This window comes from Pantherophis guttatus, chromosome 2, assembly GCF_059756535.1.
Source record: "Pantherophis guttatus breed Tessera chromosome 2, ASM5975653v1, whole genome shotgun sequence".
In the NCBI taxonomy this organism is placed as follows: Eukaryota; Metazoa; Chordata; class Lepidosauria; order Squamata; family Colubridae; genus Pantherophis; species Pantherophis guttatus.
This window is the reverse complement of record NC_142064.1, coordinates 210,054,533-210,069,757: the sequence shown is the minus strand read 5'-3', so window position 1 is coordinate 210,069,757 and position 15,225 is coordinate 210,054,533. Positions and strand designations below refer to the sequence as shown.

Below are 15,225 nucleotides of genomic sequence, written 5' to 3'. Positions count from 1 at the left end.
GACAGTCTTAATTATTATTGAGTTATGAAATAAGTAAATCAATTTTTATTGAGTTATGAAAAGTAAAACAAATCACCTTGCCAAGGAAAACAGCCTAAGGACTTTGACTGAACAGCATATCTTCCCTATCTCTGCCAAAATTCTCAGTGCTCTCAAGGGAGATCATACATAGTTTGTACATGTAAAGCTTCTATTTCTGTTGTTGTTGCCAAAGTTCTTTAAGAATATATATTAAAGTTTCCTATATTTTTATTGTATTCTAAGCTGCCTAGATAGCAAGGATAGCAAGATGAGCAGCATATAAATTAAATCAATAAAAATCCAATAAGAAACTGCCATTCCCTCACCATTTTGCACATGCCAGGGATTTAAATACATGAGGGACAATATATCTCTCGTACTGCAAAGAAAACGTAAGGAATACTCTGAGAGTTTTGGCCCACAGGACAGAAGAAATGCAGACCTATTACTGTAGATAAGATTCAGCATAATTCTTCCAGACATTGGGACTGAAAGTGTTTACTAGCCTGCTTGGACAAGAAATGGACAAACAACTGTACTACTTTACAAAATGCACAGTTAAATGCCGCATGCTATGAAAAGATGTGAGATTACCCATCAAGTGGATTGTTTTAAACAAATGTAGACATACTTATGGATATAAATTTGTAATGCATACTATTTATGATGACTATCTGCTCCCCCAGGAAAACTCTGAATGCCAGTTACTGGGGAACAGCAGTAGAGATCTACTGCCTTTATGGCTTACTTGTGATCTTTCCAGTGGCAATTGGCTGGCCATTCTGGTAAGAGGATGCTGGACTAAACAGGCAATTGGTTTCATCCAAAGGTCTTATGAGAAGAAGCTATGTCAAAAACCTGAAAGGGGTGAACACAAATCGAAGAAAAATACAAATTCATTATGAGAGTCTTTAAGAGATTTCAAAGAGCAGGCAAGCTATCGAAGAGCAAAGTTCAATTTTTAAAATATAAGTTATAAACAGTGGGGTAACGAGGAGTGAAAAAGCTCAGAGAGGCATTGTAGCAACAAGTCCAGCACTTTTACATTTTCCCTGTTGGCTGGATACAATATTTACTAATGACCACAAATTTACATAAAGTACCGTTGAAAGAAGAGTTGCTTTGAAACAAGATGGGTGGTGAATAAATTTAATAATAAATAAATTAGTTTAAAAATATTGGCCTTTTAAAATAGTAAATGGCCTAGAAATGCCAGCTTACATCCATGACTAAACCCCATCCCTCCTTAAGTATTCAGATGTAAAAATATATATTGCGCTGTAGTTTATATTATGTAATTTTGGTTTGAGTTATTTCTGCACCATCTGTTTTTGGGAAACAGAAACCTGGATCAAAATATATTAACCACCTGGTCTAGGTTCATGAGCAGGACTTATTTTAACATCTTTCTCACATTTTATCTTTCTACAGAGACTTATTTAAAAAAGGAATACTTTTCCAAAATATTCTTTATTTCATTTTCAAATTGCCAGAAATGAACTACCTTACAAGGGGAAAAAATGAATTGGGCAAGGGACTGGGGGAAAAAACATTTGTTTACACAGATCAAAGACACATACTGTGTTTCCCTGAAAATAAGACCCTGTCTTATATTTTTTTGAACTCTGAAATAAGTGCTTGGCCTTATTGCCATGCGCTCAAAAGCCCGATTGGGCTTATTATCAGGGGATGTCTTATTTTGGGGGAAACAGGGTATATTGATGGCTCATCAATCTCAACATTATCACTTTGCATATTCTAGTACAGGTGGTCTTCTACTTATGACCACAACTGAGCCCAAAATTTCTGTTGCTAAATGAGAGTTATTAAGTTAGTGACCCGGTTTTAAGTAAATCTGGCTTTCCCATTGAATTTGCTTGTCAGAAGTCTGCAAAAGTTCCCATGACCCCAGGACATTGCAACCGTCATAAATATGAATCAGTTACCAAGCATCTAATTTTAGATCACATGATCATGAGGATGCTGCAATGGTCATAAGAGTGAAAAACAGAAGTCACTTTTTTCAGTGGCATTAACTTTGAACAGTCACTAAACAAACTGTTGTAAGTGAAGGACTACCTGTACTATACATATCATACATCTCAGTGCTCTTTAAAAATGACTCTGGTGAAATATCACAACCCAATATTGAAAGCAGGCAACTTAATCTGGGGCTCTGACGTTACTACCCTGAAGGCACTTAGAATGTTCATTAAATGAGATCTCAAGTAGTGATTAAAAGATGCAATTACCGTAGCTTGCACACATGTTCTCCAACAGTTTTGGGGGGGGGTTGTTTTTTTTTTGCTTCCTTTCTGATGTACAGTCTACAAGGAGGTTACAGTACAGAGACGAACATCTCGTGATAAAGGAAGTTCTCCTCAGGTTGGTAATCAGATCAATCCTAAAAATAACTCAGTTTGCCATAATTCCCAGGGCTGTTGTAAACTGCGTAATTTGAACTCTATGAAAATGCTGAATAGATGCAGTTGCTCCAAAGTTAAAAAGAGACATCTGAAGAATGAGGATGTGAGAAGGGTAGAAACATGAAGTAGCATACTCAGATGTTTTGGAATATTTAGACAGCACTTTAGGGGAAACAAAGTAAGGACATAATTTTAAGGAGAGCTTTGGGAGAAAATAGAGATTGAAAGAGAGCATACGGTTTGATTTCTTATACTGCATTGGCTTTAAATCTGCTGTAGATATGCATACATGTATTAGTGCGCAACAAATTGTACAACAAGGTAAATGTAGATACAGACCTGAATATGAATCTTATTCCAATCTAGAGTGTATATCTTTATTTAAATACATATCCATAATATGTACCAGAACCACTTGGTGCTTCCCAAGCCTACTAAAGCAACAAATGTATAAATCTGAATGTGGGGTCATGTTTAAAAGGGAGATGCTGCTATTGCACTCTATTACCACAATGGGATCTATCACAAGGTAGAAAAGAGGCAAATTATTACTGACTTGTGGGCAGAAGGATCCGGTTATCAGGTTGTTTTTCTAGAACGTTCCACCAAATTTCACTTCCAAGTCTAAGCTTATTTTGCTATAAGTACATGTACAGAATTACACAGGGTGGCAAGGTAGATTCCCTCCTTTTAAAAATTACATTTTCTCTCCAAATCAGTTTCTATCTGATTGATGATACAGACAGCCTGAACATTTTATTAAAGGACATACAATCTTAGCTTTCAGGAGAAATTTCTCTCATATTTTTTGTGCGTTATGCGCTATTATGCAAAGTACACAAAGGGAGTAAGAAATAGTAAGCCCAAAAAATCCTTAAGTGCTGAATTCCAAACATTCATCACATCCAGAGGCCACCTAATACACCACCTTTTGCTCTTTAATTTTCTTATTTTTCTTGTCTTTTGGATCTCATCAACTTCATCCAACTTCCTCAGTCTTCCCATTCTTAATAACCCATTCACTACTTTGCAGCTGTATTTTCATTCATTCTCTATTTATGTCCAAACTACTTCAGACTACTGATTTTGTACTGATCGCATTTATTTAGCATCTATTTATTCTAGCCCCTTCATTTTATCACATACTTAAGTATCCCATTCGCATTACATATTAACTCTTCACATAACAAAGCATACTCTTATGCACAACCATTTTTTGCTTTTGACAAACACTTTTTGACTACATACCTTTCTAACAGCATCTGCATGTCTTGAATTTCCCCATTCCATTTTCCTTTAGTAAACAGTCAACAAAGATATAAATTCATCTACTTATTTTACACTATTTGTGAATAGTACAATCATTTACCCTCTTTTCTCAATTAAACACAAATACAACTGCAACAAAGCTAATAGAATCTGCCCTCAGCACTATTCTCTTAATTGATTGGCACATGAATCAGACTTGCATCTTTATTGCTTGATGAAACAATACCTCCCAAATATATCTTTTTCTCTAATAGCTGAAAATGCAAATCATTTGGAAGGCCAAATAATGAAAATCAGGGAGCACCATGAAAAAAATGGGACTAATATTAATATAACAACCAAACTAAAGACAACAGATAAAGCAGCCACCCTTAAAATTTGACAGTGAAAATATTAAAGTGACAGATCATTTTCTTTTGGTGTCAGGTAGCTATAACAAATCTAACAATAGTTTATCAATTCATGTAGCACTCACCACACAAGTACAGAGATCAGAAGTATATAGGTAATGATTTTCCTCAGTCTATGGAAGTAAAAGTTAGATTTTGAAGAAGTAGAATAGAATTAGAATTGATGCTTTTGAATTTTGATGTTAGAGAATACTCTTGAGAATGCCACAGTTAGTCAAGAAAACAAAAGGAAAAAACCAATCACTGAACAAGTCAAGTTAGAGTTTTCACTTGAGGGACAAAGACCAGGCTCAAATTATCCTACTTTGGATTCATAATGCAAAGACCTGTCTGAAAAGTAGGGGGAAAGTGAAAGTGACAATCAGCAGCAAAGACAATGGATTAAACAAAGTGTGCATCTTTGAAAAACCTGGAGAGCTAGATTGGAGATAAAAGTTTACAGAAATGGTCTATGTGGTTGTTACGAATTAACATTAACTTCATAGCCCATAATCAATCAATCAATCAATCAATCAATCAACATTGTCATAAAAAAAACATTGCCAGTATAAAGAACAAAGAAAATTAAGACAGGCCACTCTGCTTATTGCATGAGTAACCTTTGCTGGATTCCTGATCAGTGCAAATACCACTCAGAACAGTAGGGAATTCCTTTTCTTCAATGACAAAAAGCTGCAAATCAAAAGTGAAAGAACCTTCAGCTACAGCTGTTCTTGGTAATTTAGGAATATCAAAAACCATTTAAAAATAAGAAGAAATTGTTAAAAAAAAAAAACTGAGATGAAAAAAAAAATACTCCAGAACCAGAGAATATCCCAATATTTTTCATTGTTTAAACTTCTTACCTGAATATTGTCAAATTGACTTAACATAAAAAATATTTAGCTGGAAGAAAAGATAGATGTTGAATACCTCCACTACCCATCCTCCAGGAAGCTATGTCTGGTATTCTTCATAAACAAGAACAGTAGGCATTTAACTGCCATGTTCTATTTTTTTCTGTGCAATTTCTCCTGTCAGAATTGAAGTCTATAATTTCTGCAACCTTGCTAAAATATCCACTCTATTTCCCATTCCATTCTAAAGTTTTTCATTAAGTGGAGGATGAAAGGCTTTTTTTCTTCCTTCAGATGAATCCAATTTTCCAAGCATTAGTGACAAAACAATCTGCTTACTTCACCATGCCTTCTGGATTACAGGAGTACAGAAGGGCAGTTAATCATACGGGAAGAAAGAAAAGCAAACAAACTGATGCAAGCCGAATGTTCATTCTTCTTCATAAGATAGCACACTAAAATCCAGCTCTTCTTTAATATTTATCTATTGATGTATATGATTTATAAGTCTGGCCATCTCATTTCTGCAATTCTGGGTGGATAACAATCATTAAAATAATAATGAACAGACTCAAATACTAAGAACTAAGTATGCCCAAAACAATGCTGGTAGAAAATAAAGAACAACCCTGGCTAAGCATGAGTAACACTTAAGGTCTGAGCCTACCAGTAGCAATCAGTGCATCAAAACATTAACATTTCTCCAATCTTACTGCTCAGCCCTCTTAAATGTGTCCTTTCCTTTTTGGGCTTTTCACTCAATACTTTTATTTTTGTGTAGATTACTGTTGTGTAGATTACTGTTCATTAAAAAAAAAGAACCACTGCTGTACTTACTGCCAGATGGTTTCCAAGTATGATTCAAGGTTCTGGTTGTCACCTTTAAAGTCCTATATAGTTTAAGTCCTCGGTTATCTTCAGGACTGACTGCTTCCAGTAATATCTGCACACTCTACATGATCAGGAAGGGGGGGGGTCTTTTAATTTTCCTATTACCACTAGGGGCCCCAAAGTAGTCCTCCCCTGTTGCAATCCCCTTCCTATGGAATGGTATTCCCATCCAGGATTCAAGCAGCTTCTCTGACCTTGGGTATTTGCTTGCAGACATTTCATTACCCAACAGGTAACATCATCAGTGTACTATTATACTATGAATAGCCTTTGGTTGGTCCAGAAAGCCTTGGAAGACTACAATCCATATGGCCCTCTGGAAGTTGTGATCTATACTGGAGAGTCTTTTGTCAGTGCGATAAAGTTAATGATGATTGAGTACATGTAGTCCTTGATTTACAACAGTTCATTTAGTGATCATTCAAAGTTACAACGGCACAAAAAAAGAGACTTGTGACCATTTTTCACACTACCGTTACAGTATCCCCATAGTCACATGATCAAAATTCAGACGCTTGGTAACTGGTTCATTTTTATGACAGTTGCAGTGTCCTGTGATCACCTTTTGTGACTTTCTGACATGCAAAGTCAATGGGGAAGCCAGATTCATCAGACTTAACAACCATATTACTAACTTAACAACTGCAACAATTCACTTAACAACTGTGGCAAGAGAAGTCGTAACATGGAGAAAATTCATTTAACAAATGTCTCACTCAGCAACAGAAATTATGGGCTCAATTACAGTGGTGAAATCTGAACCGGTTTGCTACTGGTTCGCTGGCTTGCTACTGGTTCGCACCAAACATGTGCTGCGTGCGCATGCACGATACACACCAAAAGGAGGCTTGGGAAGATAAGTAGAACGGCGAGGGGGGCAATCAGCTGTGGCACGCAATCTTGGGAACCTTTTTAAAAACTGTTTTAAAGCATTTTTTACTACCGGTTCGGGCGAATAGGTAGTAAAAAATGCTTTAAAAAAGTAAAAAAAAAAAAGGTTCCAATGATCACAGCTGTGCCGTGCGATTGTCGGAACCTTTTTTAAAAACTTTTTTAAAGCATTTTTTTACTACCTATTTGCCCGAACCGGTAGTAAAAAATGCTTTAAAACAGTTTTTAAAAAGGTCGTTGGAATTTTTTTTTTACTTTTTAAAGCATTTTTAACTACTGGTTCCGGAGAACCAGTAGTAAAAAAACATTTAAAAAGTAAAAAAAACAAGTTCCAACGATCGTGCATCGCTTAGCTGATCATCAGAACTTTTTTTTACATTTTTTCACTACCAGTTCAGCGAACCAGTAGCATTTTTTACTATCAGTTCGGGCGAACCGGCCCAAACCAGTAGCATTTCACCCCTGCTCAATTGTAGCTGTAAGTCAAGGACTATCTGTATTGCTGTAGTATATATAAATCCAATTATGATTGGAGTATAGTCATGTGAAAAAGTATACCCTTTGATTTTCTCTTACTTTTTCAGCATATTTCAACATACAAATATTTGATCTTCCTTTCAACAAATATCATGCATTATTTACACTTTGTAAACCACTCTGTAATTTAAATAAACATAAATGCAAATTTCTCATGTGGGAAAAGTAAGCACAACCCTACATTTATCCTTATCTCAAATAGCTAAAATCAGAATCATGTGCACCACCCCAGAATCAGGTGTGAATGATAAGAACATTGTTAAAGGGGACCTGGAAGAAACCCATCTTATTTAAACCTCAGCCATTATAGTTAGATTTGTTCTTTGTTGTTGAAGTGTGTGTTATCAGTATGCCTAGATTAAACTCAGGTTTTTGGAAGGAAGGCTTATATATCCCTATGAAGAGCATCTATAACTGGAAGGGATTTTAAAAGATTGCCAAATAGTTGGACATCAATCATTTCACTGTCTGGAAGATATATGTACAGAGGGAGAAGTTTTTCAACAATTTCCACTTTGCACAGGCTAAGTCATCACAGCAAGTTCAGTTCAAAAGCAGGATGTGAGATGCTGAAAGAGGTCTCACAGAATCCCAGAATTATGTCACATGACAAATAGATAGTTCTTGCCACTACTGATACCAGAGTGCATGAGTCTACCATTAAAAAGAGGTTACACAAATTAGATCTACAAGGGAGATACGCTAAGAGGAACTGTCCAAAAAGAACATCAGGACAAGATTAACATTTGTTCATGAACACCTAAGCAAAGACAGGACTTCTGAAACAATATGATCTGGACAAAAGAAGCAAAGAATTATTTGGCTGCAGTACGTTCGGCAAAAACTAAAGACAATATTTCACCAGAAGAACCTGATACTAATTATAAAGCAGGGTGGTGGGAATGTTATGTTTGAGGCTGCTTTGCCACTCTAGAGCCTGGGCACAGAATCTACTATGAATTTTTCATTGTACCAGAGGGTGCCTGGGGATAGTATAATACTGAAGTTCAACTAAAAATGGAGCTTGCAACATGACAATGGCATTAAACATTCCAATAAATCTGCCAAAGAATGGCTGGAAAAAAAAAGGGCTATCTTTATATTTTGTTTGAATGAACATAAAATTTCTACCTATGTTAGACATTTTTTTACATGGGGGTATACTTACTTTTTCACATGTACTGTGTATGCTGCTCAAAGTCAGTTGCAATAAGTAGTTTATATATATGATCACATATATTTTACTTTTTAAAATATAGTTTGAAATAAAGACTTCTGTAAATGTGAATTAAGGTAGAAACATTATTGAGCATTCAGCTGGCATTGTCAAACAAATAGCTACCACTTACATAAATAATAACTTTCTGAATGTACAGCCTTCTACTGTAAAAGCCATATTAAGCCATCTGGTGTCATTATCCAGAACATGATGTTCTATGGAATTGATAAACATGACTCCATCTTAACTTGCACAAAGAGTTTTTGTCTAAGATATGCAGCTGCAATTCCCTATCAGATTCAATTAATGTTTCAATAAGATTACTTGGGAACAGAGAAATAATAAAATAAAGCATAATAGCAAATTTTATTAAAAACTTCACATAAAAATTCAACATTTCAACCACATTTGCTATTATTCACTTAAAAATTGGAAAATGTAAATTATCTATATCAGTGGTAGTATTCAGCTGGTTCTATCCGGTTTGGGCGAACCGGTAGCGGTGGCTGCCGGAGGCTCCACCCACTTGCCCGGAAGTCATCACACCCCGTTTTTAATGCTCTGCCATGTGCGGAAAGTCCTGCGAATGTGCACGCACTCATATTTGCAAACCGATAGCGAAGGTAAGTGAATATCACCTCTGATCTATATGGTCCAAATATCTCACCTTTGGGTGATACAAAATAATTCAACAACTACACAGTCTGTTCTCAACTCAACTTTTAACACGTAATCCACCTGATGAAAAAAAATAGATTTTATGTAAATGACATCTATGTCTTAATGAAAAAAGACCTACTAGAAAAAACACATAAAACTATCAACAACATCTTCAAAATTCTCAAGGGAAAAAGAAAACAATAATACAGGTAGTCCTCAACTTATGACCACAATTGAGCCCAAAATACCTGTTGTTAAGTGAGACATTTGTTAAGTGAATTGTGCCCCATTTTACTATCTTTCTTGCCTCAGTTGTTAAGTGAATCACTGCAGCTGATAACTTAGTAACCTGGTTGTTAAGTGAATCTAGTTTTCCCATTGAATTTGCTTGCCAAAATTCACATGATCTCAGGACACAGCAACAGTCATAAATATGAACCAGTTGCCAACACCATCACATATTAATGGGGATGCTGAAAAGATAGTAAGTATGAAAAATGGTCATAAATCACCTTTTTTAGTGCCATTGTAACTTTGAACAGTTATTAAATGAACTTTGTAAGTGGAGGACTACCTGTTCTTATGGCAAATTAGAAATATAAGACTGCTGAAAAACCGCCCATGCCAAACAAGTGCTCCACTACCAAATAACAACCACACCTCCCACAAAAGAAGCTGTGTAAGAACACTATTTACACGAGCACAAATATATTGCAACAACCCAATCAGAAAAAGGAAACAGATCATCTATACAGTATCTTCCAACAAAGTGAATAATAATAATAATAATAATAATAATAATAATAATAATAATAATAATAATAATAATAATTTTATTTCTATACCGCCCTTCTCCCGAAGGACTCAGGAATATCCATGGAACTTTATCACACAGTGTTTCATCACTCAACCTACTATATAGCACAATCAACCCAAGCTGTGAAAAGGGTAACGTCATATATCAAAAACATCTCAGAAACTACCAACAGACTATTACAATCAGCATAGCACACAAACCAACTAAAGCCCTCCAAAGCATTCTAAGAAAACCAAAAGACAAAACAGGAGTCATCTAAAACACAGCTGCTATGTAGAACAAAACAGGCAGAAGTCTAGCTGAGAGCATCCATGAACACCAACTAGAAGTCAGAAGACATGATGAAAACTCCTTCATTTCACAGCACATGGACAGACATAACTGTTGCTTCAACTGGGAAACTGTGAGATGTTAGATTAAGCCAAGTCCCAAAGTTACAGAGAATTCCTGGAAGTCTGGCACACAGAGAAATCAACAGGCACATAGAGATAAACAACATCTACATACCACTCAAAAATGACAATCAAAAACCAAAAAAGAAACAAGATCAAAACACCTCACCACAGCAATCAACATCCATTGATTAATACTAGATCAACAATCAGAAGTAAACAATACTCCAATCAAGGAAGTACCAATGCAGGAAAACAACCTAACAGTTAACAATAGTAAACAACAGCCTAATCAAGGAACTACACTGGCAGGATAACCCAGGAGTATATAAAAATAAGAGTAAACCCCATTCCCTTGTTGCACTGATAATGTTACCTAGTTTGGTAATCAAATGTTTATAAGAAAACTACCAAGAGAGCACCAAGGATCCCACAGTTATCCTGAGCTACAGATATTCTCCTCTAACAGATTTGAAGAGTTAAAATAGAGGGTTGGCTTATTCTTGTACATCTCTTGTACTCTTGTACATTTTTTTTAAAATTAAATTTCTATACCGCCCTTCTCCCGAAGGACTCAGGGCGGTGAACAGCCAGAGGATAAAACACAGAGATACAAAATTTAAAATAGATTAAAACAAATTAAATAATTTAGGCTGAATTTTAAAATACCCCATAATTAAACAGATTAAAATTTGTGTTTAAAATTTAAAATTTAAATTAAAAAAAAGGAGATGATTTAGGCCAGGCCAGCTTGATGAAATAAAAACGTTTTAAGCGCGCGACGGAAGATGCGAAGATCCGGGATCCTCCATATCTCCGGGGGGAGCTCGTTCCAGATCGTAGGTGCCCCCACAGTGAAGGCTCTTCCCCTAGGGGCCGCCAGTCGACATTGTTTGGCCGACAGCACCTGGAGGAGCCCCTCTCTATGGGAGCGTACTGGCCGGTGGGAGGCTATTGGTGGTAGCAGGCGGTCCCATAGATAACCAGGTCCTAAGCCATGGAGCGCTTTAAAGGTGGTAACCAAAACCTTGAAGTGCACTTGGAAGACCACTGGGAGCCAGTGCAGCTCGCGCAGGAGAGGTGTTACATGGGAGCTCCACGTTGCTCCCATCACCATCTGCGCGGCCGCACTCTGCGCCAGTTGGAGCCTCCGAGTGCACCTCAAGGGGAGCCCCATGTAGAGCGCGTTACAATAGTCCAGACGAGAGGTGACGAGGGCATGAGTGACTGTGTGTAGGGAGTCCTGATCTAGAAAGGGACGCAACTGGCGAACCTGATGAAAAATCCTCCCGGTCATGGCCGTCAAGTGCTCTTCTAAAGACAGCCGTGAATCCAGGAGGACGGCCAAGTTGCGAGCCCTTTCCATGGGGGCCAATGATTCACCCCCAATAGTCAGCGATGGCACCAGCTGACTATATCGGGACGTCGGAAACCACAGCCACTCAGTCTTGGATGGGTTGAGCCTGAGCCTGTTCCTCCCCATCCAGATCCGTATGGCCTCCAGGCACCGGGACATCACTTCAAGGGCATCGTTGGGGTGGTCTGGGGTGGAAATGTCCGGGGTGGAGATGTTATAAATACATCATAATAGCATGACATTGTTTTTTTATTTCTTTCTATTTACTCATATATGGCTTGAGAAATAGTACTAAGTCCTTCAGGCAAATGATTGGATGAGTATGATTTTATCACTATTTTCCATTTTGTGGGGAAGGAATCCATATTCTGTACAGTAGATTTAATGCCCAATTCTGGTATCTTACAGTTTTCATTGGCTACAAAAAGATATGTAGAGTTAAAGATATGTAGGGGCTGGAAAGAACTCTAGAGTATGTAGTCTTTTCTATTGGAAGAGCATGTACTCATTTAGTAATCTTTCATCAATAAAATCCATTAATAATAAATTATAATTGTTCTTCACCTATATGACAAGATAGTTATACTCTTTTAACAAAGAAAAGTACTTTAATAATAACCATGTGGCTTCAAGTGCATCTGCTAAATTCATAAAACAAAATGAATGTTTTCCAGCTACTCCAAGTAATTTCCTTGTTCATTCTATGTTTCACAGTATAATACTGAATACCTTAGCAACAAGAGAAAAGATAATATAGTACTCAGACAGCGAAGGAAATTTCCACTCCATACTGAACCATCATAAATGAATTGGCCTTCTCATCAGTCCCTTCCTATCTGTCTGCCTTTCTCAAAGTGCTTTTGGAAATCCTGTGGACTGACATTGTGTCATTTTCCAAATTTAGTAAGCCTCCAGTGAAATCCAACCCATTTACTCTTTTCAACAAGCTTACCTGGTACAATAAATTTTAGAAGGACAAAAAGTTATGTTCCATTGTGCTATACTTTTATTTATCACAAACAATTGGAGGGTCTGATGGAATTCATGATGCCTATCTAAAATGTTTAATAATACAGAAATAAATCCAACTTTAGGAGTTTCCAGTATTTTCAGAGAATTATGTAGCCATAGCTTTTTATATTATTTGATTACATATACATTTGAGGATGATTTTTGGATTTGAAATTTTACATTAAAATGTTCAAACAGTTTATGTAGGTCACAATTTCAAACCAGAATTATTGTGTTAGAAAAAATGTAATAGGAATATTACATTATTACATGCAAAATAAACTGAATTGAAGAAGCTTCTTGGATGAGAAGCAAAATTTTTCAAAGGAAAAAGATCAAAGAAGTCCAGTTGCATTTTTGAAAAAGCACCTTTGGAACAACCATGACCTCGATGGTTAAGAATCTCCATAGACATGCAAAATAAAAGTTCATAACAATGAAGTCAATTGATAAAATATCAACATTTCTACTGTATTTCCTCGAAAATAAGACCCCGTCTTATATTTTTTTTGAACCCTGAAATAAGCGCTTGGCCTTATTGCTATGCGCTCAAAAGCCTGATTGGGCTTATTATCAGGGGATGTCTTATTTTGGGGGAAACAGGGTAGTTAACAAGAATAATAAGTATTAATCAGTTACATATTTGATTTTGATGGCCACCCAGTGATTTATGGTATTTCTAGGAAACCTGAATACAGTGGGGCAAAAAAGTATTTAGTCAGCCACCAATTGTGCAAGTTCTCCCACTTAAAAAGATGAGAGAGGCCTGTAATTGACATCATAGGTAGACCTCAACTATGAGAGACAAAATGAGAAAACAAATCCAGACAATCACATTGTCCGATTTGGAAAGAATTTATTTGCAAATTATGGTGGAAAATAAGTATTGGTCAATATCAAAAGTTCATCTCAATACTTTGTTATATATCCTTTGTTGGCAATGACAGAGGTCAAACGTTTTCTGTAAGTCTTCACAAGGTTGGCACACACTGTTGCTGGTATGTTGGCCCATTCCTCCATGCAGATCTCCTCTAGAGCAGTGATGTTTTGGGGCTGTCGCTGGGCAACATGGACTTTCAACTCCCTCCAAAGGTTTTCTATGGGGTTGAGATCTGGAGACTGGCTAGGCCACTCCAGGACCTTGAAATGCTTCTTACAAAGCCACCCCTTCGTTGCCTGGGCAGTGTGTTTGGGATCATTGTTATGCTGAAAGACTCAGCCACGTTTCATCTTCAATGCCCTTGCTGATGGAAGGAGGTTTGCACTCAAAATCTCCCGATACATGGCCCCATTCATTCTTTCCTATACATGGATCAGTCATCCTGGTCCCTTTGCAGAGAAACAGCCCCAAAGCATGATGTTGCCATCCCCATGCTTCACAGTAGGTATGGTGTTCTTTGGATGCAACTCAGCATTCTCTCTCCTCCAAACACGACGAGTTGTGTTTCTACCAAACAGTTCTACTTTGGTTTCATCTGACCATATGACATTCTCCCAATCCTCTTCTGGATCATCCAAATGCTCTCCAGCAAACTTCAGACGGGCCCGGACATGTACTGGCTTAAGCAGGAGGACACGTCTGGCACTGCAGGATCTGAGTCCCTGGCTGCATAGTGTGTTACTGATGGTAGCCTTTGTTACGTTGGTCCCAGCTCTCTGCAAGTCATTCACTAGGTCCCCCCGTGTGGTTCTGGGATTTTTGCTCACCATTCTTGTGACCATTTTGACCCCACGGGTGAGATCTTGCGTGGAGCCCCAGATAGAGGGAGATTATCAGTGGTCTTGTATGTCTTCCATTTTCTAATTATTGCTCCCACAGTTGATTTCTTCACACCAAGCTGTTTGCCTATTGCAGAGTCAGTCTTCCCAGCCTGGTGCAGGTCTACAATTTTGTTTCTGGTGTCCTTCAACAGCTCTTTGGTCTTCACCATAGTGGAGTTTGGAGTGTGACTGTTTGAGGTTGTGGACAGGTGTCTTTTATACTGATAACAAGTTCAAACAGGTGCCATTAATACAGGTAACGAGTGAAGGACATTTAGGAGCCTCTTAAAGAAGAAGGTCTGTGAGAGCCAGAAATCTTGCTTGTTTGTAGGTGACCAAATACTTATTTTCCACTATAATTTGCAAATAAATTCTTTCCAAATCAGACACTGTGATTGTCTGGATTTGTTTTCTCATTTTGTCTCTCATAGTTGAGGTCTACCTATGATGACAATTACAGGCCTCTCTCATCTTTTTAAGTGGGAGAACTTGCACAATTGGTGGCTGACTAAATACTTTTTTGCCCCACTGTATATCTCCTATTGCTACCATATAATGTCTTTGAGAGATTTGTAATTTTGAAAGAAAAAAAAAAGCAAGTTACCCTCTGCAAAAGACTGGCTTAATACTTATAAGGCATTTTGATCATTACAAACAGGTATAAAAAGCACTAATGCTATTATTGTACAGCTTTTGGTCCTATGTTTCTTGGTTTTATGGTAGGATT

General features: G+C 37.2%; 1 protein-coding gene across 8 annotated transcripts in view; it reads right to left on the bottom strand.

Moving 5' to 3' along the window:
• MAPKAPK3 (MAPK activated protein kinase 3) overlaps positions 1–15,225 on the bottom strand; it is a 67,048-nt gene that overhangs the window by 24,599 nt on the left and 27,224 nt on the right. For 3 of the 8 annotated variants that reach the window (XM_087887699.1, XM_087887701.1, XM_087887702.1), the window contains exon 3: positions 770–879. The exons of the other annotated variants lie outside the window; for them this stretch is intronic. In XM_087887699.1, the coding sequence (XP_087743825.1) occupies positions 770–844 (75 nt within the window). In that variant the 5' untranslated portion in view covers positions 845–879. The remainder of the gene's footprint in view (positions 1–769; positions 880–15,225) is intronic. 8 annotated transcript variants of the gene reach the window in all.